Source organism: Phocoena phocoena, chromosome 16 (assembly GCF_963924675.1).
Source record: "Phocoena phocoena chromosome 16, mPhoPho1.1, whole genome shotgun sequence".
NCBI lineage: Eukaryota > Metazoa > Chordata > Mammalia > Artiodactyla > Phocoenidae > Phocoena > Phocoena phocoena.
The window spans coordinates 9,090,412-9,110,856 of NC_089234.1; the positions used below are offsets into that span (position 1 = coordinate 9,090,412).

The window sequence follows — 20,445 nt, forward strand, 5'->3', positions numbered from 1 at the left end:
GCCCATGGACATGATTAGGGAGAAGGCATCTATTGGTAGCAGGCTGTTCAGAGTCCTTCCAGGGCTTGTCAGCCGAAGAGCTAGAAAGAAAAGACTATCTCACCTCCTGAGATGTATACCTGTTGCTGACAACTGCCCCTTGGCAGGAGGCAAGAGGACAGTGAAGTCCATAAACATAAGACAATAGAGGTAAGAAAAGTGCAGGGGAAAAGCTGTACTGAAACTTCTGGATCCAGATCTACTTCAAGACCGTCCTACCTCTTAGCTAAGGAAGTCATGGCGGCCCCAACTCCCACCCCCATCTCAAGGGAGTGTGAGCTGGGATCCGATCACTTGGCAACCAAAGCATTCTGAGTAATGTATGCCCCAACTGGGAGCCGAAGGTTCTCCACAACTCTGGCACGGGAAAGGAACCCTCCACATTACACGAGATGCTGGGCTCAGAGGCTCAAAGCATGAGTCAGGAATAGCACCCAGGTCTGACGAGTGGAGTGTCTGCAGGATCCAAGTGAGGCTTACCATCGGCAGGAGCTGTGGGCGTCCACCAGCCTGAAGGAAAGCACAGCAGGATTAGAGAGAAGGTGTCTACAGTCAGGGTTGCTCTAGTGACCTGTCACTCATATCAGGGAATGTGGGGTCTGAGACTCTCCACTGCCTGGGGGAAGAATAGGTCTTTTCTGAGAGCCTGCCGTGAGCCAGATCATGCCCTCCAATGTCCACGGCATGGCGATGAGGCGCCCCACTCCACAGGAGCAATTAGCACGCTCTCCTGACTGAGTGCTCTCTGGGGAAAGTATCCGTTTTCGACTCCGCGGGGTGGGGGGACTCGAAACAGACCCGTTCCCCGTGCACACATAACTCTCGGTCTAGACAATGCTTTCAGGCAGAAATGAACCGAGGACGGTCCTCCCTGTCACCCAAAGCTCTGGGGAGACACTGTGTAGCCACAATGCCCTTAAATCGCTGAGTCAGACCCAAGGATCCTTGCGCTATGGCTCCTCTGGAAGCGTCTGCTCGCTCTAGAGTGATAAAGGCAGGTACTGAGAGGGGGCAAACGTCCACTCGCCCCGCCTGGGTCTCCGGGTTGGAGTCTGTGGAGGTGGGTGGGGAGGGAGGGGACACCCTGGAGTCAAGAGGCACAGGACTCACCTGGCAGGGGCGTGGACTGGGTCCCGGCACCTGGGAGAGAGAGAAGGCAGATCAGACACCTTGCACACAAGGGACACCACAGGGGCAAAGGGGGACGGCGCTGAGCAGGTGACAGGCTCAGTCCATGCCTGAGCCCTGCCACGCGAGTGGGACCTCTGCCATCCACACCCCCCAAAGAGGCTCCTCCTGAGAGGTTCAGGCAGCCCAGCATCCCTTATTTCCAATGTCAAGGTGACTGATTAGCTCTGTGTCTAGATGACCGAGTGGACCCACACCAGTCTTCAGCCTCACAGCATTTATGGGCCCCCTGAGGCAGCCACACTGAGGGGTCTAGTTCAAAGTCCAAAACCCGTGTGAGATCTGTCAGGCTTGTCTGTAGGTGGTGACAAGGCTGTGCCCGGCAGGCCACACAGGGGCCACTGCCCTGCGCACGGCAGACCTGCTGCCCAGACAGTGCATCCCAGTTCCCTGCAGGGGCTACTGTCCCGGACTCAGGAACCAAACCCTGGGCCACCTGCAGTCCTAGGCCATGACCTACATTCAGAAACCTCGTGACAGAACTAGCCTCTCTTGCCTCTGCCTTGCACTGTGGCTGGAGAAAAAGGGCTTCAAGTCACTTTCAGTTTGGTTCTTTGTTCCCATTCACCAGCTACATGCCTGGCAGATTGTCAAAGAGCTCATACTAATTCTTAGCAGAGAGACAAGGTGATGTAAGGAAGCGAGGAATGTAGAAAATGCTTTGAGAGGGGATCAGAGTGTCAGAAGGAAACCACGCCCCCAGAGGGGGACACCCAGCTTATGTGAGACCAACCTGAGCAGACGACACCGGCGTCCTCGCCGTGTCCACAGTTGTGTGTGTTCCAGCCACTGTGAGGGCAGCTCCACAGGGAGCTCTCGTGCCCCGAGCAGCCCACGTCATCCAGGACGATCGGCCCTGAGCCCTGACCGTACCGGGCACTTCCAGGGGCCGACGTGGCCCAGCCACAGCCCAGCTGCCTGCAGACCACGTTGGCGTCGTTGGTGTCCCAGCCGTCGTCACACACGGTGCCCCAGGAGCCTCGGTACAGGACCTCGACCCGGCCCTGACACCTGTCACCTCCATTCACCAGCCTCAGGGCCAATCCTGATTCAGTTCCTGGAAGGAGACGGGAAAATGCACTCTCCTGTGTCTTCCGGAGGAACAGGTCCTGAGGACCGAACGCGATTCAGAATCCTTCCAGGGAAAGACTTCTGAGTTCAAGGTAATGTTTTCCTTCCTGAGGACCTGACTGAGCCCGGTCATCATCATTTTTCCCCACGGGGCTGTTTGATAGAACCCTTGGCAGTGGACAGAGGAACGCATGTTCTCTGATGGGTTCCCCACAAGGCCCAGGAATTCAGTGGCTGATCCCAGGCTTGGGAAGGAGGTGGGAAGAGGGAAGCCCACGGCCTGAACACGCAGGGACCACTGGGATGAACTTGAGCCCCTGTAGCAGGAGCCCAGCAGAGACAGCTTCCCAGACCCCGCCAAGGAGCCACCTTCGGATGTTCACTCCCACATGGGAACCCACTGCATCAGGTCCAAGGTTATTCTGAAGACTACTTATCGCTGAGCACTCACTCATGTCATTTTCAAACCCCAAACTTAACCTGACTCTTGAACAAGCCGTGCACACGCTGAAAATCATCAGAGCCCATGGACATGATTAGGGACAAGGCATCTATTGGTTGCAGGCTGTTCAGAGTCCTTCCAGGGCTTGTCAGCTGAAGAGCTAGAAAAAAACAGACTCTCTCCCATACTGGGATCGAGACCTGTGGCTGACAACTGCCCCCTGGCAGGAAGAGAGCTGACAGTGAAGTCCATAAACATTAGAAAATAGAGGTAATAAAAGTGCACGGGAAAAGCTGTACTGGAACTTCTGGATCCAGCTCTACCTGAAGACCATCCTACCACTGACCTATGGAAGTCATTGCGGCCCCCACTACCACCCCCAACTCAAGAGAGTGTGAGCTGGGATCCGATCACTTGGCAACCAAAGCATTCTGAGTAATGTATGCCACAACTGGGAGGTGAAGGTTCTCCACAACTCTGGCACGCGAAAGGAACCCTCCACATTAGATGAGGTGCTGGGCTCAGAGGCTCAAAGCATGAGTCAGGAATAGCACCCAGGTCTGACGAGTGGTGTGTCTGCAGGATCCAAGTGAGGCTTACCATCGGCAGGAGCTGTGGGCGTCCACCAGCCTGAAGGAAAGCACAGCAGGATTAGAGAGAAGGTGTCTACAGTCAGGGTTGCTCTAGTGACCTGTCACTCATATCAGGGAATGTGGGGTCTGAGAATCTCCACTGCCTAGAGCAGGAATAGGCCTTTTCTGAGAGCCTGCCGTGAGCCAGATCATGCCCTCCAATGTCCACGGCATGGCGATGAGGCACCCCACTCCACAGGAGCAATTAGCACGCTCTCCTGACTGAGTGCTCTCTGGGGAAAGTATCTGTTTTCGACTCCGCGGGGTGGGGGGACTGGAAACAGACCCGTTCCCCGTGCACACATAACTCTCGGTCTAGACAATGCTTTCAGGCAGAAATGAACCGAGGACGGTCCTCCCTGTCACCCAAAGCTCTGGGGAGACACTGTGTAGCCACAATGTCCTTAAATCGCTGAGCCAGACCTGAGGACCCTTGTGCTATGGCTCCTCTGGAAGCGTCTGCTCGCTCTAGAGTGATAAAGGCAGGTACTGAGAGGTGGCAAACGTCCACTCGCCCCACCTGGGGCTCCTGGCTCGAGTCTGTGGAGGTGGGTGGGGAGGGAGGGGACACCCCGGTGTCAAGAGGCACAGGACTCACCTGGCAGGGGCGTGGACTGGGTCCCGGCACCTGGGACAGAGAGAAGGCAGATCAGACACCTTGCACACAAGGGGCACCACAGGGGCAAAGGGGGATGAGGACGGCACAAGGACACCGCCTCATGTCTCTCTTGAGGTCACAGGCCTAAGGCAGGTTCCAGACTCACACCATTTCTAATGGCCACAGTTCCCCGGGCAGGGGGTCACTTTGAACATGGCCATGAGTTAACCTTCATCACAGGGAAATGAACAGAGACTTTACTTCCCCAAGCCCAGGCTACCAGAAGCTCAGGCTCTACTGGCTGACCTCCCAGCTCCCCTACTTGGAGCACCCCCAGGGGGGTTTACGGGACCTCTGATGTCCACAGGCTGAAGGGTCATGGTTCCTGTACAGTGCAAAGAAATCAATGTGGCCTCATATGGGGTCAGCAAAGGGCACAGACAAGGTGGCCCCCTCAACAGGTATGCACCTGCCTCTCCAGGCTGTGCAGCCAGAGACCCAGGACCCTAGGCTGACCAGAGGTCAACATGCATTGGTGAGGGCCACACGGTAGGCTCTGAGCATGGGCAATAAGACTCTCTTGGAGACAGAACACCAAGTTCCATCTTGGAGCTCCTTGGAGATACCTCTGCAGGTTGACTCCTCCCGTCTCTCAGAGTCAAGGTCCATGGAAGAGATACCTTTTCAGACCTGAGGCCTTGTCCAGAAGTCCCCACCCTTGAAAGCTGAGCACCCCCATCTCTTACAGCTTCTGCACCTCTTCTGGATCAGAGATGGACCTCTGGGTGCAGAAAGGTAATGAGCCCACAGGGATCCCACATAACAAACTTTACCTTCTGGTGCACTTGCTGTTGAGGGTTCCTCCGTGACAAACAAAGCTACAGAGTGGAGAGAAGGAAAGGTCATTGGATGTTGGCTCTCCTCCAGGAGGGTCGACCCTCTGCACCTTGGCTCAGAAAAGGGGCTGGATGCAAAGATCCGGAAGCTCTGCCCACTGCCCAAAGGCTGAGAACCTATCTCTCTGTCACTCTGTCAGCCCTCATTCAATGCTGGAGGCCACCAGGGACATTCTTGGTTCTGGACATTCACCACCTCTTATGCTTCCACAATGTCCATCCCAAATATCACCCTTTGATGAACAGCCCAAATCTATCCACAAGATTAAATTTCAAATACCAACTGCCTATTTCTATGGCTCAAACGTAGTCTCAAATGACAATACCTACCATCACTGAGATATGCCTGAATGTGGCCCCAGCTAGGAGGGAAGGCAGGTTCCAAAGATGCAGCCCCAAATGTCAAAATAACGTGCTCCAAAGCGACTGCTTGGACAGACATGCTCTCTTGGGGAACACATTCTCATGTGACAGCTGGGTTATCATGGTCACATCCTGTGCATAGTGACATGTATGTACACACAGCAGTCCACATAGTGACATGTATGTACACACAGCAGTCCACATAGGAAATGCCAGAGGCTGCTCTAAAGATGGGTAATTTGACTAGAAACTCCCCTTTGGGGCACACAAGACGGGTGACATCCTTAGAGGCTTCTTTGTGGATTAAAGGACCCGTTGGTGCTAGAAGACCCACCAGCACCCTGAGCATAAAGGAGAAATGTTGAGATTTGCTCGGTTAAGTCAGGGAGAATTTCACTTCTTCACGGAGGCTGTACATATCCTTCATTTGTCATTTAATCACCGATAAAGAGAACATATTGGTTACTGCTTAGTTTGCTTTCGATATAGATTTAAGTTTTAAAGACCAAAACTCCCCAATCCTTCTTCCTCGCATTTAAAAGGATGAGAAGGTACCACTTAGGAAGGTGTTTGGTCATCCGAGGCCAGGGACGGTTGTGATGCTGTCCACAGGATCGTGTGCCCCAGGGGATGGCACCGGCAAGCTCTGGGGGTGCCGAGACTAAAACCCATCTCCACCACTTCAGGCGACTTGCCTGAAGCTTTAGGACTTCAGGCAAGTCGCCTGCCCTCTCTGAACCTCCATTTCTTTATCTGTGAGAAGAGACAGTGACACCTGCCCCCTAACATCAAATAAGAGTAGAGCAGGTAAACTGCAGAGTGTCCTGGGTATGTGTCACGACACTGAGGACCTCGGAAGCCCTGTCCTCAGGGTGGCACAGGTGACAGTGCCAGTGACGTCTGTGCGACCTGAGCACCCGACTCCAGCGTGCTCCCCATGGCCACGTTCACGGTCGCACCACCCGCTGTGGGGCAACTGGGCGGGGCAGGGGGTGCTCCCTTCCCAAGCAGTGCACGGTGCCCACAAGAACGTCCCCTGTGCCCTGACCAGGGTGGGTCCCACCCAGGGCCGGCAGTGAATGGCCACAGCCGAGCTGTGGGCAAACAACGTCTGCATCCCGGGCGTCCCAGCTGTCGTCACACACGGTGTCCCAGCAGCCTTGGTACAGGAGCTCCACCTGGCCCTGACACCGGTCACCTCCATTCCCCAGCCACCCTGTGTGGACACGGTGGAAAGTCCTTGCCGTCACGCTCTCTGCCGCCCCGCCTTTCACCAATTGGCACCCTCTGCCCTCCCTCCTCTGACCACTGTCCCCTCTCCTGGACCAACGTTTCTCCTCTCTCAGGACCTTATATATGGCGGCTCCCCCAGCGCCGTCTCAGCCCTCTTCTCTCCCCCACCTGGAGGGCCTCATGGACTCTGAGAGGTTTCCAGGAAGAAGACCCCCAGTTCCACCTCTCCAGCCCTGATCAGTCCTGACCAGCCCAGCCCCAAGCTCTGGAGCAACGTTTTCAAATGGCCTCCTAGATCCCATCCCCTCCCCTGGCCGACCCTGGCCCACACTGAACACAGGCTCTTTCCTCCATCTGAACCAGCAGTGTCATCACGTTCCCCATTAACTGTGTCGGGAATGTGGGCGTAATATTTGATCCCTCCTTCTCCCCACCCCTTATACCCAGTCTGTCACCAAGGTTGTCTTTCCGTTTTTACTCCACTGCCATTTTGCGAGGTTAGGTCTTCCTTCTCTTGAGCCGGGCCTTCCCCAGGGGCCTGCCTATTCATCTCCCTGCCCCTGCCCTTCCTGTCTCGAATCCATCCACACCCACTGACTCAACCAGCATTCCTGAGGTGCCTACTCTGTGTCAGTTCCTGTGCTGAGCTGATTCATCTGTCTCCCCCAGACAGGGCACCGTGCTCCTGCCTGCCATGGTCCTGTGGAATCACCCACGCTGATGACACAAGGAAAACAGGCAGCAGGTTTTGAAGGATCCAGCCCAGCGTCCTGACAACAGGAGCCTTGTCAGTGGTTAGTCTGAGGTTATGAGAAATTTTTGGTCGGGGAGTGATCAGAGAGGTTAGAATGGGATGGAAGAGAAAGGGGCAGGTGGCGCCCATGGTTGTTGTCAGGGTAGGGGTCGGGGAAAGAGAGAGGAAAGGCCAAATGGACTATCTGTTGGGTTTTCCCAAGGTGCATTCTGGGCTCCCTTAGCCCCTCCTGCTGTCCCCTTCTGGTCACTCCTGTGAAAGGTCCCTGCAGAAGAGATCTCAGCCTCGGTCTGTGCCTTGCTGGAGGTCAATCATCAGAAAGCTGTCCCTCAAGTCCCTCCCAGGACATTTCTGGACTCTCAGGGCATGCTCTGAAAGGGCAGGGATTGGCCTCAAAACAGCTAAGACCCAATGGCAGGGTCAGCTGCCCTAAGTGAGCACACGAAGGACCCTGACATATCAAATTCGGTGCAAAGTGTGCGTATTCTCACTGAGCAGAGGAGAAGAGATGATACATTTAGAAAGAATCCTGGACAGAGGCAAAGGCACCTGTTCTGGGTTCAAATCTCTACCCAGCCACTGACCCACCATGTGACCTTAGACACAGAACTTGACAAGTTACCTAACAATGCCCTGGTTTCCCTATCTGCACAAGGAAGGTGATGATACTACTTCCCTCAGTGTTGTTGGAAAGATTTCATGATAATAGCACTTACTATGAGCATTAGTTGAGCACTTATTATGTGCCAGCCAGTCTTTTTTTTTTTTTTTTTTTTTTGGTTTGCGGGCCTCTCACTGTTGTGGCCTCTCCCATTGCGGAGCACAGGCTCCGGACACACAGGCTCAGCCGCCATGGCTCACGGGCCCAGCCACTCCACGGCATGTGGGATCTTTCTGGACCGGGGCACGAACCCATGTCCCCTGCATTGGCAGGCGGACTCTCAACCACTGTGCCACCAGGGAAGCCCGTAGCCAGTCTTTTAAATGCTTTTTTATATATTAACTCATTTGGTGTATGAAAATAATTTTGTGCAGGGTACAAAGCAAATGCTTGGGAGATGTTAACTATCTTTGATAGAACTGACATTCATGGTGAGAAGAGACACTGATTTGTTTTTCACCTCTCTCTCCTGACACCAAGCTGAAGGTAATCTCATTCAATGAATAACTGAGAGGCAGAGAGAAGAAGGAAGGAGAACGGCAGACGAAACTGGCTGAGCATGTGTCTGGGACACGCAGAGGATCTCTGAACCCTTGACCCCTCCCTCTCCATCCCTGCGTTCTAAAGGCCACACTTGCTCTGTGGCCAAGACTGCACTCAGCCTCAAGTAACCCTGGCCGACCCAGCCAGCGAGCAAAACCCCAGGGAAGACAAATAAAGAAAAAATATCTTACCATCATCTGTGGTGTGGAGAACCCACGGATCTAGAAAGAAATCAAATTCATCTTAGGTGATTCTGCTGTTTGTAAATGATCTACAGACACAGAAACGGGCTTGACGTTCACCTCACAATCATGCCACGGGGTGCTGTGGTTCAATGTTGGGTTTCTGTGCCTGCAGCATTCTTGCTGAAAGTGTTTGAGGTTTTGCAATAGACCTTTAAAACAAGTGGATTGGATCTGGGGTGTTCAGTAATATTAGATGTAATAAAGTACGTGTCTCCTTTCCAGGCCCTCTAACACCAGTTATAGTCCCAGGATGTGATCTATGCTCAGGAAGCACCCAGCTTATTCCATGCTCTCAGGTACTATCTTTTCTGCCATACAGAATGCATCTATCTCAGTGAAGTTTAAGGATTTTGTGGATGGGAGCCTTGTCTGAGCCCTCTCCATGGACAAAGGGGAGGATGTCCGGCCTAAGGGGATGGTACGGAGGGACAGGATAGCACAAAGTGGAGACTGTGCCAGGCTGCTCACTGCTTGATGCATCAGTTTGAGACATGACCAAGCATGAGCATCCGGGAGATGTGCTCATGGATACATCTCTGGATTTGCCTCCATCATCTCCATGCAGATTTAGACGAGGACTCAGAAAGCAGACAAGAACCGAGTCTGACTGCAGCTGCCCACACACCTGCTCTTCACCCATTTGCCCCAAAAGACAAACGGTGTTCTACCACCAATGGCAGGTGACACTTCCAAACTTTGTTGATCAGAAGCCTTTTTTTTTTCTAGAGCTTCATAAAATGTATCAAAGGCACAGTTTGGGGAATGGGACCTAGAGATAACCTCCCATCAGCATGCTATTCTGGTTAGCTACACGATATAAGGATGGCTAAGCATGGGGAGGGGGAGTATCTGACTGCAGCGGGAGGGTGGCTACTGTCAACCTAAGTCTGTATCTGTTCCCTCAAGTTCCTGGCAACAGTGCCAATGAGTAACAGAAAAACACCCTTCCTCCTCTGTCTGGCTAACCCCACCATCAGCCCCGGACCTCAGTTCACCTGTGGCTTCCTCGGGGCTGCCCTCTCTGATGGCTTGAGCATGTCTCTCTTGCTCTGGACCTCTTGCTGCAGCACCCATCACAGCTGTAGTTGTAACTGTGTGCTCAGAGATTAATGTCTATCTTTCCACTGGACCCTGAGTCCCTGCAGGGACTTCTCCTGTTTAGAAGGATCCCTGGTAGGATCTCTTCTGGCCAAGTGAGGTGGCATGGATGTGGAAGCCATTGTGAAAGATGTGTAAAATTTCAATCTCAGCAATTCACTTATGGAAAAGTCTTTACATCAACAAGTCAGACTTATGATGTAGCCAATAACCATTTGGGAAAATGTTAAAAATCTGTATTTACTTTACATTAAGCAAAATACAGACATTAAGAAAAAATAAGTTTAAAAAGGTAGCCCTTAAACTATATACACGTATCTTCTGTTGCTTGCTTTGGAAATTTTTAGCAAAGTCCCATAATTACATTGTAAACATGAAAACTTCATTCAGTCCTGGGCCATGCAGCATGCTTACTCAAAGTGTGGTCTGCAGACCATCCTTATTTTCAGTTATATAAAAATGCAGATTCCTGAGCCCCACCCCAGACCAGCCAAATCCGAGTGTCTGGAGTGGGGAGGTGAACCTAAGGACCTGCATTCAGCCAAATATCTTAGTTGATTCTGATGTGCACTGAAGTTTGAGGCAAAGGCAAATTAAAATTTAAGAAGAACCTAGCTAGATAACCACATGGTCCATTTATGCTGTAGCTGAAGGAAGTTTCTATTGTCCTTGTATTTCCGTAAAGGACATAGATCATATACTTATGCGACCCTCATACCATTCATTAAAGTCCAGTGAGGCAGTGTTTATTCTTTAAGATATAAATAACTGTATAGAAGGATAAATAAATTTTAAACCAAATACAGGATGCTGTTTTCAAAGTACTTACCACTTGTTCTGGGAAGATCTGATTCAGAAACTATAAAGGAATAAAAGAAAAATCAGACGCATGCATGCTTCACACACAGGGAACCCTAACCAAGAAATCCACCTTTGAGCCATTGCTTTCCTTATAGTTGACTCTGAACTAAAGATGTAACAACTGCATGTAACTCAACATCAACAAATCTGGAATCTGTTTTTGAAATTTAATTCAAACTGAAAAGATTTCTTGAGGCTCTAGTGCAATGAGAGGTCTAGGCTTGCTTCTAAAATGCCTCAAAAGTCCACACTTGTGCCATCTCTTCTCCTCCTTCACAGGCACCCAAGGGTGCTGATTTTTAAAAGCTTAATCATGGCAGAAGATTTTGTACATTTTCTAACCTGGGGACCTGGGGTCATATTCAAGAGTTTTATATGTGTCATCTTAGTTAATCCTCGTACAACCCCATAGGGAAACTGAGGCTTGGGTAGGTGACCCAAATCAACTGACTAGTAAGTGACGGGTCAGGATTTGTGCTCAGACAGCTGCTCTTAACCATTTCACTATTCTGCCTCCCAGTATATATATTTTTAAAGTTTGTATTATTTGGCCCAAATCATGGTCTGCAGTTCTGCACAGGCACGTATGCTCACGCACGCACAGGACTAGAATAAAAGAGGAATTAGGGAGCAGAAGAAGTTAGCCTTTAAAGCATTGACTGAGGCAGGGGTATTCACTATTTCCCCAAGACCTGTCAACAGTTCTAGAAAAGAAGAGAAATGTGATTATATCCAGAGAGGCTCAGTTAGATGCTGCTGTCCCTGTCTGCCCCTGCTGCCCTGCTGTCTGTAACCCCTGCTGGACACCCAGTGGGGCAGTCTGGGGGACAGAGACCTTAGGAAAGAAGTGTGGCTGGACAGAGACTTGCATGGAAACTTGGGGCCTATCTTATGGTCAGTATGGCACCTCACAAGGAAGGAGCTAAGGGTCCAGGTGGACCCCCTCAGAGGACCTGTCCTACATCTAAAACCCAGCAGGATTCTCTGCAGCAGTTCCTCCTGAGTTCTTGGGGGTGGCCTTGGGCACCACAATCGCCCGGCTCCCAAGTTTGATAGAGTTACCAGAGCTGAGTGTCTGTGTCTCCGAAAAAGCAGTTTCTCTGGTGTCACTCACTGTTGTTGTTGCTGAAAATACAAGGAAAAATAGCCAAATGAGAGGTCTTCCGAAAACAAGAATTAAATCCGGACCCACCCTCCCACCATCTAATTCAAGCAGGGGAGAAAGTTGCATTACTCTTTGCTTTGGAGGGTAGCTGGACCCATCATTCATTAATTGATTCACTCAGGGAATACGGACCAGTCTCTGACCGCACAGGGGGCACAGGACAGTAGGGATCCATCATAGAGGGTAAGGTGTAGGCCTCTGGAGCTCAGAGGCCACCTGGCAGCCAGACTTGCTAACCAGAAACTCTCCATCTTGGCCAATGAGGAACACAGTGGAAGGGGAATGGAAATCTCAAAAGAAACAATTCCCGGGCTTGGGAGAAGGGCAGGAGGAATCCAGAGAGGAGAGGATATTTCAACAAGGCTTAGAAGAAGACATAGACATACATCAGGAGAAAACAGGGTGGAAGTCGAGTTGCCGGATGAAACACAGGATGCCCAGTTAAATTTGAATTTCAGATAAACAATGAATGTTGCTTTAATATAAGTATGTCTGCAATATTACATGGGATATATGTATACTTAAGAAAAAAAATTTATCTGAAATTCGAACTTAACTGGGTGCATTGTATTGTTACTTACGATATCCGGCTACTCTAGATTAAAGGCATCTCATAGGTGGCAGTAGACAAGAAGTTGTCTTAACTACCCGATATGTAACCCACTAGCCAGATCCCCTGAGGCTCTCCATCCTCTCTGTAAACCTACTGAACACTAGGGCTGGTATGCTAATGTCTAGTGCACTTGGCATCTTTCACTCCAACCAAGCTGTGTGATCGATTAAAGGCAGGTATGAGTCCTGAACCTGTTTATGCTGGTTGTACCTGGCATTAGATTAAATATTAAGTAAATTGATCAAATATGGGTACAAAAACAAAGATGCCTTTAAAAAAAATAAGGCTGAATGCTTTGGAAATAAAATAAAATCAAGTTGCTAAAAGAAATCAAGTGGGTTAAACAGCAAAACGTAGAAGGATCTGTAAAGTAATAGAACTTCTCCCCTCATACTGCTTTGCAAATGTCTTTCATTTCATGCTCTACTTTAGAGAAACTAAAATTAGAAATTATAGATAATGCCAAATGGACGTAGTTTATGTAAGAAAGACATTGCAGAATTGCAGAAGATCCCTACTGAGAGAAAAGCCTACAGCAACGAATTGGCAAATCAAAGTGTGTTTATATGTTTTAAGATAAAATGAAACATTTAAAATGTGTCTGTATCATATTTTATGATTTCCCCATTTTAAACAACATTTTTGAAAAACCAACAAACTACCGGACCCAGTCACGTTAGAAAAGTGTTCCTTTAGAACAATGGCTCTTCAAACGGTTCCATGAACCAGCAGCACCATCCAGCATGTGGGAATTTGTACAAAATGCACATTTTTAGGCCTCCCCCAGACTTAAGAACTTACCCTGGAGGTGGTGCCCAACAATATGTGTTTTTAACAGGCATTCGAGGTGATTCTGATACACACTAAGGTTTGAAAACCGCTCGCTGTCCTGCAGCAAGAGCGTTTCGACACAGTGATAGGGAATAATTCATTCAACAATCGTTTACTGGCACCTCCTGCATGCTAGACTCCAGGAAGCCGGGGGAATGCTGAGATTACATGATGCCGCCGCTGGTAATTGGCTCTAGTTGTCGAGGCCTGCAGGTAAGCAATTACAGGACAGGGGACTGAGGGCTCTGATTGCCGGACGTCCAGGAGTCCGGCAGAAGATCACGCGAGATTTCCTGGAACGGGACCTGGACGTCCAAGCGGATGTGCGCCAGGCAGAGGGGAAGATGTGGGTGAAAATGAGCTCCAGGGAAGTAAAGACATGATGAATAAACTTTCCTTTCGAAATAAACTCATGAGAATAAAACTACAAACTCTATGTGAAGCTTCGTGGCTCTCTCCTGGCAAATGAAGAGATGAATCGGGTTTCTGGATGGAAGGACTGAATATAGGAAAATCATTCTAAACTAATTCATAGGTTTGATATAATTTCCATCCAAAGGTTTTTCTTGGATTGATTGGTTCTTTAAAAAATGATTCTGGGGGCTTCCCTGGTGGCGCAGTGGTTGAGAGTCTGCCTGCCGATGCAGGGGACGTGGGTTCGTGCCCCGGTCCAGGAAGATCCCATGTGCCGCGGAGCGGCTGGGCCCGTGAACCATGGCCGCTGAGCCTGCGCGTCCGGAGCCTGTGCTCCGCGACGGGAGAGGCCACAACAGTGAGAGGCCTGCTTACCACGACAAAAATCTGAAGTTTAGCAGGAAAAATAAATAGGCTAAAAATGACTGATAAGTTCTTGAAAAAGAAAAAAATACTGATGGGGCAGGGGTAGGGGCAGTGAGAGAGGGGCTGGGAGGTCTTGTCCACCTATGAACCTGGGAGACAGGTGACTTAGGTTCAAATTCTAGTTCTGCTGCTTATTTGGTCTCTAAACTTGGGCAATTCATTAATTCTCACTCAGTCCTAGTTTCCTCATCTGCAAAAAGGTAGTTACACTAACCTACTTCACAAGGTTATTGCGAAGACAAAATCAGAAAAATATATCAAGTGCTCACTATAGAGTTTGCCATGTAGTCAGCATTCAAAAAATTATTAGTAGCTCCAAAATATTCAAAATAAAGCCATAAAATTAAAACAAAGTTTAAAATTTTAAATAATTTAAAAATTATTTTAGATACCTATTTCACACCAGAAAGCAAAATAATTTTCAGAACAGAAGAACTAGATTTTTTTAAACACACCAAGACAGGAAACTAATTAAATGTTTATCCGGTTTCTGTGAAATTTCTAGGTGTTAAATCAACAGGAAATCACAAAGGAAAATAGCAATAAATTTAATTTTGTAAAAATATAAAATATTTGTGTGGAAGAAAATCAAAATTAAAAGGCAGACAACAAACTGGGAAAATATTTGTCATCAATGTAATGGACAAAGTATTAACATCCAAATTATAGAGAGAGTTTATATAAATCAACAAAGATGATACTAGCTTTCACACACACAAGATAAATGGATAAAGGATATAAACAGACACTTCAAGGAAAAGGAATGTATTCACCTTCACTGTAAACAAAGAAATGCAAATGAAAATGACTGTAAACCGTTTTTCACCCAACAATTCAGTCAAGATTTTTGCGGTACGCGGGCCTCTCACTGTTGTTTGACTTAGTAATTCCACTTCTAAGAACCTAGCCAAAGGAAATCATAATTTACTTAATGTGGACAAAGATGCATGAACAAACATTATCTTCACAGTGTTGGCCATTATAATTACAGAAAGAACCTGAAAGGGGGTGGAAGCAATAGGGGGAGGTTGGTGAAAGGGTCCAAACTTTCACTGCTACCATGAATAAGTTCTCAGGATCTAATGTCAAACATGGGGACTATAGTTGATAACACTGTATTATTGTACAGTTGGAATTTGTTAAGAGGGTAGAACTTAAATGCTCTCACCAAAATAAAAGATAAAAATGTGAGGTGATAGATATGTTCATTAACTAGGTGGGGGAGAATATTTTCATAATGCATATGCATATCGAATCACCACGAGATACTCTTTAAATATCCTATAAATTTCTTGGTCATTGTACCTCAATAAAGCTGAAATTAAAAAAAAAAAAAAAAGGAGAAAACCTGAATAAACGTCAGTCTCCAAAACCATGACTGCATGTTAAAATGTTCAGAATATAAACTATAGAAAGACTGTAAATGAAAAGATATCGCTTAGGGACTTCCCTGGTGGTCCAGTGGCTCACACTCCGAGCTTCCACTGCAGGGGGCACAGGTTCGATCCCTGGTCAGGGAACTAAGATCCCTCATGCCGCACAGTTGCAGCCAGAAAAAAATGATATCACTGCATACACACATAATCTGAAAGAAATACATATTTTAACAAAGGCAATCTCCAGTGATAGGATGATGAGAGTTTTCACCTTTTCTCTGTTTTTCTCTAGCTCCTACATTTTCCACACTATGCGTTAAAAGCTGTGGTTTGAGGCTGAAGGCATGAAATGAGGTGGCAGGTAAGGTAGGAGGCAGATTCTTTTAGGGGAAGAATCTTTTAGGGAAATGGGGTTGTAGCCTAAAAGAAAAGAACAAGGATGAAAAAGAAAAAGAAGATAAGGAAAAAATGATGCTAAGGATAAAGCCGAGAGGGAGGAAGAGGAGAGAAAAAGAAGGAGGGGAGAGGGGAGAGGTAGGGAGGGGAGATGCTCATACCTTTTAGCAATTAGGACATTCCAGCATTAAGCTAAGTGGTCTACCTGTAGTATCTCATTTTATCTTCACAATATCCTTTATGGTAGAATTATTACACAATCTATTCTATAGAAGAGAAATCCAAGGCTTAGGGAAGGAAAACAACTCGTCAAAGGTCACACAGCTGTGACAGAGTGAAACTGATGCTGGAAGTCGAGTGCACTTATCCCAGAGCAAGTGTGCTCACAGCTCAGCTCCACGGCTTCCCAAAATTCAAGTGAAAACACCGAGATTCCATTTCAACTTGTCAGAAAGCAACACAGTCTGAAATAATAATATTTAGTAATGGAGAGGCTGTGGTCAGTATTGTTCCTGATACGGTGTCTGGCTCCCCATAAACTATACGTAAGGGAAGAGAAGTACTTCACGGGACCTGGCGCAGGGCACAGAGGGGATGTCTCAGGGCACAAGCACCCTCTCTCCTGCCCTTCCATTACCATCAGCGGGAGCCTTTGGTAGGCTCCTGGTGATGCACTGTGTTGTACTAAGTGAACAAAAGGTGTGGCCCCTGCCCCCCAGGGACTCGCGGCATAGCAGGATCTCTAGAAAAATCCACAGATGATCTAGTGTAAGAGTTAAGATGTTATGGGAGAATACGAATGGCAACCACAGGGTGACACACTGCGTGCGTGTGGTGTGTGTGTGTGTGTGTGTGTGTGTGTGTGTGTGTGTGTGTGTTGAGAGTACATGTCAGGGTTCCTGGATGGGACAGTGTCCATCGTATTTAAAAAGAGCAGCTAGATTTTAGCCAGAGGAGGGGAAGGATAAGACTGCGTTCCAGGTGGAGGGAACAGTGTGAGCGCAGTCACCATGGCAAGAGGCAGCATTACTGCAGGGCCTGAGGTGGGCGGGACAGGTTGCTTTGTACTGTGAGACATCCCGCTACCAAGAGTCCCGGAAAACAGGTAGCACAAATAAAATCATGGGGTGGAAAACAGCAGGGAGCAAGTGGGAACTGAAACCCAGGTGGGGGTCTGGAGAGACACAGGAGGCTGGAGAGGATGGCCGGGCAGGAACGCAGGGTCCCGGTGCCAGTCTGTGACGCTTTGGGACTCGGTCCCGGGGCACGGCCTTGGACTTTACCTCCTTTCTGTAACATTCCGCACCTAGACTGGACTGAGTGACATAATGCCCCGGGGGGGATTTTGCACAGTAAAAACGAGTTGCTGCCAAGAGAACCAGCGAGGGAGTAATTAGACGTCTGTGAGGTCTGTTTAAGTGATAACAGAAGTGCCTCCCCCAGTCCAATGTCACCCGCATAAGGACATCTCGCAGCACCTTAAAGTCCTTCCATTCCATTTCCTCCTTTTTTTCATGGCGTTAATCATTGCCAAAACCCCTGATAAACTGTGAAAAGGGGAAGTACAGGCATTAACACTTTGCTAGGAATTAGTTTGTAAGCAATTATTACTTTCTTATTTTGCAAAACATTGACCTTGAAGAAATGGGACCAAGGGAAGTTGAGTTAAAAGAAATTCTTTTGCAATAACTTTACAGAGTTATAGAAAAGTTGCAGAAAATACAGAGAGTTCCCATATACTCTTACCCAATTTCCCCTCATGCTAACGTCTCACATGACTGAGGTACATTTGTCACAATTACCAAATCAACAATGGTACATTCCTACTAACTAAACTCCAGACTTTATTGGGATTTCACCAGTTTTTCCTTTTTCTAGGATCCAGTCCAAGATACCACTTTGCATTTAGGAAGTTATGTGAGGAAAATGCCTAGGAGAGTAACAGTGGACGGCACCCAGGCCCCCTCACACCCTCCAGGTGCCAGACACCGCATGGGTGACCTCAGGTCTATACAACCCTGTGAAGCTGGAACACAACCCCAATTTACCAGTGAAGAAAATGAGGCTTGCAGAGGCTCCAGAGCCGGTAAATGGCAGAACAAAAGACATTGCCAGGAGCAGCAGGGGTTCCACGGCCCCTGGAGCCCTGCACAAACCTGAGCTCACTGACTCCTTCTCAAGAATTTGTGCAAAGACCGGAACTGAGAAGAGTGTCTGCTGCATGGGTTCCCCCAGCACAAAACTCCCCTGGGGGGGCTCAAGCACTCCTCAGATCTCTGCAAGGAACAGCAGGGGTTAATGGGCCAAAGCTGCTACCCACTACCCGAATGCCAGCAGACCTCCTCCTGGTTCAAATCCCGGCCCACCGCCCGCAGCAACTGCTGACCTTGGATGGGACACAGAACCTTTCTGAGCCTCAGTTTCCTCATCTGCAATGCGGATACCTAACTCGTTAGCAGATTTAGACAAGGGAAGATAGGTACCCTGTCTCACAGAGCACCTGGTACAGAGCCAGCGCTTTGCAGAGGGTTAATTCTTACGTCTAAAATACAAATGCAGGCACACTTGTATGTGTGTGCACATAGCGTATGTGTGCACATAACATCATGTCAAACCACAAGTTCCCTCAAGACACACGTAGAAGCTGCCTTAAGCTCCTTTGTAGATAAGGACATGGCAATTCGCTCCCTGTCCTTTAGGGGCTGACATGAATCCCCCATTTTCAGAGCCAGTGCCAGTCCAGAGATTAACTTCATACTCATAAAAGCTGGAGCTAAGAACACTGCCTTCCATTTTCAAATATTTTGATGGAGGCGCAATCTCCAGCCCCGAGATTGTCCAGAGCCAGTACCCCCCAAGGTCCTCCTGACAAGAAGGGAAGGTGGGTGTCAACTGTCAGCGTGTTCCTGGGCAGAGACAGAGAGTGAGAGAGACAGAGAGAAAAAAAGAGAGAACTAATAGACAGACTGGCTAATTGTCCTGTTCACTTAGCATCTCGGTAAAATGACATTGAGATTCAAGGTCTCACTGATTTGCCCAGGGCTCTTTCGTGTCCCTTTTATCACTTGACACTCTAAGACCACAAAGATATGCTTGACTAACTAAGCTTCAGATCATTTCTCTAGGACTTCCCTGGTCATGCGGTGGTTAAGAATCCGCCTGCCAATGCAGGGGACACGGGTTCAATCCCTGGTCCGGGAAGATCCCACATGCCGTGGAGCAACTAAGCCCGTGCGCCACAACTACTTAGCCTGCACTCTAGAGCCTGCGAACCACAGCTACTGAGCCCACGTGCCACAACTACTGAAGCCCATGCGCCTAGAGCCTGTGCTCCGCAACGAGAAGCCACCGCAGGGAGAAGCCCGCGCACTGCAACAAAGAATAACCCCTGCCCGCCACAACTAGAGAAAGCCCGTGCACAGCAACGAAGACCCAACGCAGCCAAAAATAAATAAATAAATAAATAATTTTTTAAAAAGAGAGAATTTAACCACATCTTATAAAAAAATAATCATTTCTCTAAAGTAGTGACAGACACAAACTTGCTATCTTAATGATCTTATCTGTGCTCAGCCACTTGATCTGATTTTGCTCTGTAAAAATTAATAAGCCAGACACACCTGCAGAAAGAAGTCACATGATGAGCATTTCCAGGGCAATCTTTTCTGCCCATTTTCATCAGTACACAAACTAAGGGCTTAACCAATGATGACAAAGTTTTAGGACCTCTTAATAGTGCACACTTTTCCTTAATTTCAGGAATTTTTCTAAGACCAGTCAATCATTTCCTTAGTTGAGTAACTCACTGTAGACACTGACATAATGATTGATTTTTTCTAACTACAACCATGGCATTTCTCAGCCAGAAACAAAATAAAAATACTTGCAATCACAATGATTAGCAAAGGATTGCCCCCAGCCTTGATAGAAAACTCTTGAGATGGAAAGTCTAGCACCAAGAAACAGATATAATTTGCCATGATTTGGAGTTAGAGCCGTGAAATTAACAAATGTAGTAATTAGATAGAATACCTGTAGATAGAACTTGACCCAATAAAAGACATATTTCAAGGATGACTGTAGAGATCCCCATTTTTCTGGGTTCTTCTCAATTTGAATAAAAATGCCTTGCTATTTATAAGTTCCTAGCTATAAGGAGGCGTGTCTTCCGGGGTACTCTATTTCTACTGCTGCCGTAAAGATAAAGGAAGTAAGTGACTTTTCTAACAATCGATGGTTAATCTGTGGGAACAATTGTTGATTGATTGTCATAGGAACCGTCTGGCTGTTGCCCAGGGGCACATTACTGACATGAGCGATGCAGTTTCCACTTCCTTCTAGGTGAACCTCGAAGTCTCTCAAGTGCTCCCTGAATATAGGATTGATTTTAATCTTGGAGAATTTGAGTGAATTTGTGGGAAGACTGCTCCAAGGTTCGGGGCCGAGCAGGATGTGGGCTGCTGGCAGGGAGGTCTCCTGTTGGCCCTTTGCCTTGGAGAAATGAGGATGGCGTCAGTGCAGACATGACTGGAGAACAGAAGACGTGAGTGATACCCATGGATTCCACAGGCTTATATTAGCTTTAGCCATCACCGTCTGC

At 48.2% G+C, this 20,445-nt stretch overlaps 1 protein-coding gene across 1 annotated transcript in view; it reads right to left on the reverse strand.

Annotated features, from left to right (window-relative positions):
- The window catches only part of DMBT1 (deleted in malignant brain tumors 1), a 77,565-nt gene that overhangs the window by 45,684 nt on the left and 11,436 nt on the right, over nucleotides 1-20,445 (reverse strand). The window contains exons 2-5 of the mRNA XM_065894806.1: nucleotides 6,278-6,445; nucleotides 3,971-4,000; nucleotides 1,961-2,284; nucleotides 1,150-1,179 (exon numbers count right to left, since the gene is read on the reverse strand). Of these exons, the coding sequence (XP_065750878.1) occupies nucleotides 1,150-1,179; nucleotides 1,961-2,284; nucleotides 3,971-4,000; nucleotides 6,278-6,445 (552 nt within the window). The remainder of the gene's footprint in view (nucleotides 1-1,149; nucleotides 1,180-1,960; nucleotides 2,285-3,970; nucleotides 4,001-6,277; nucleotides 6,446-20,445) is intronic.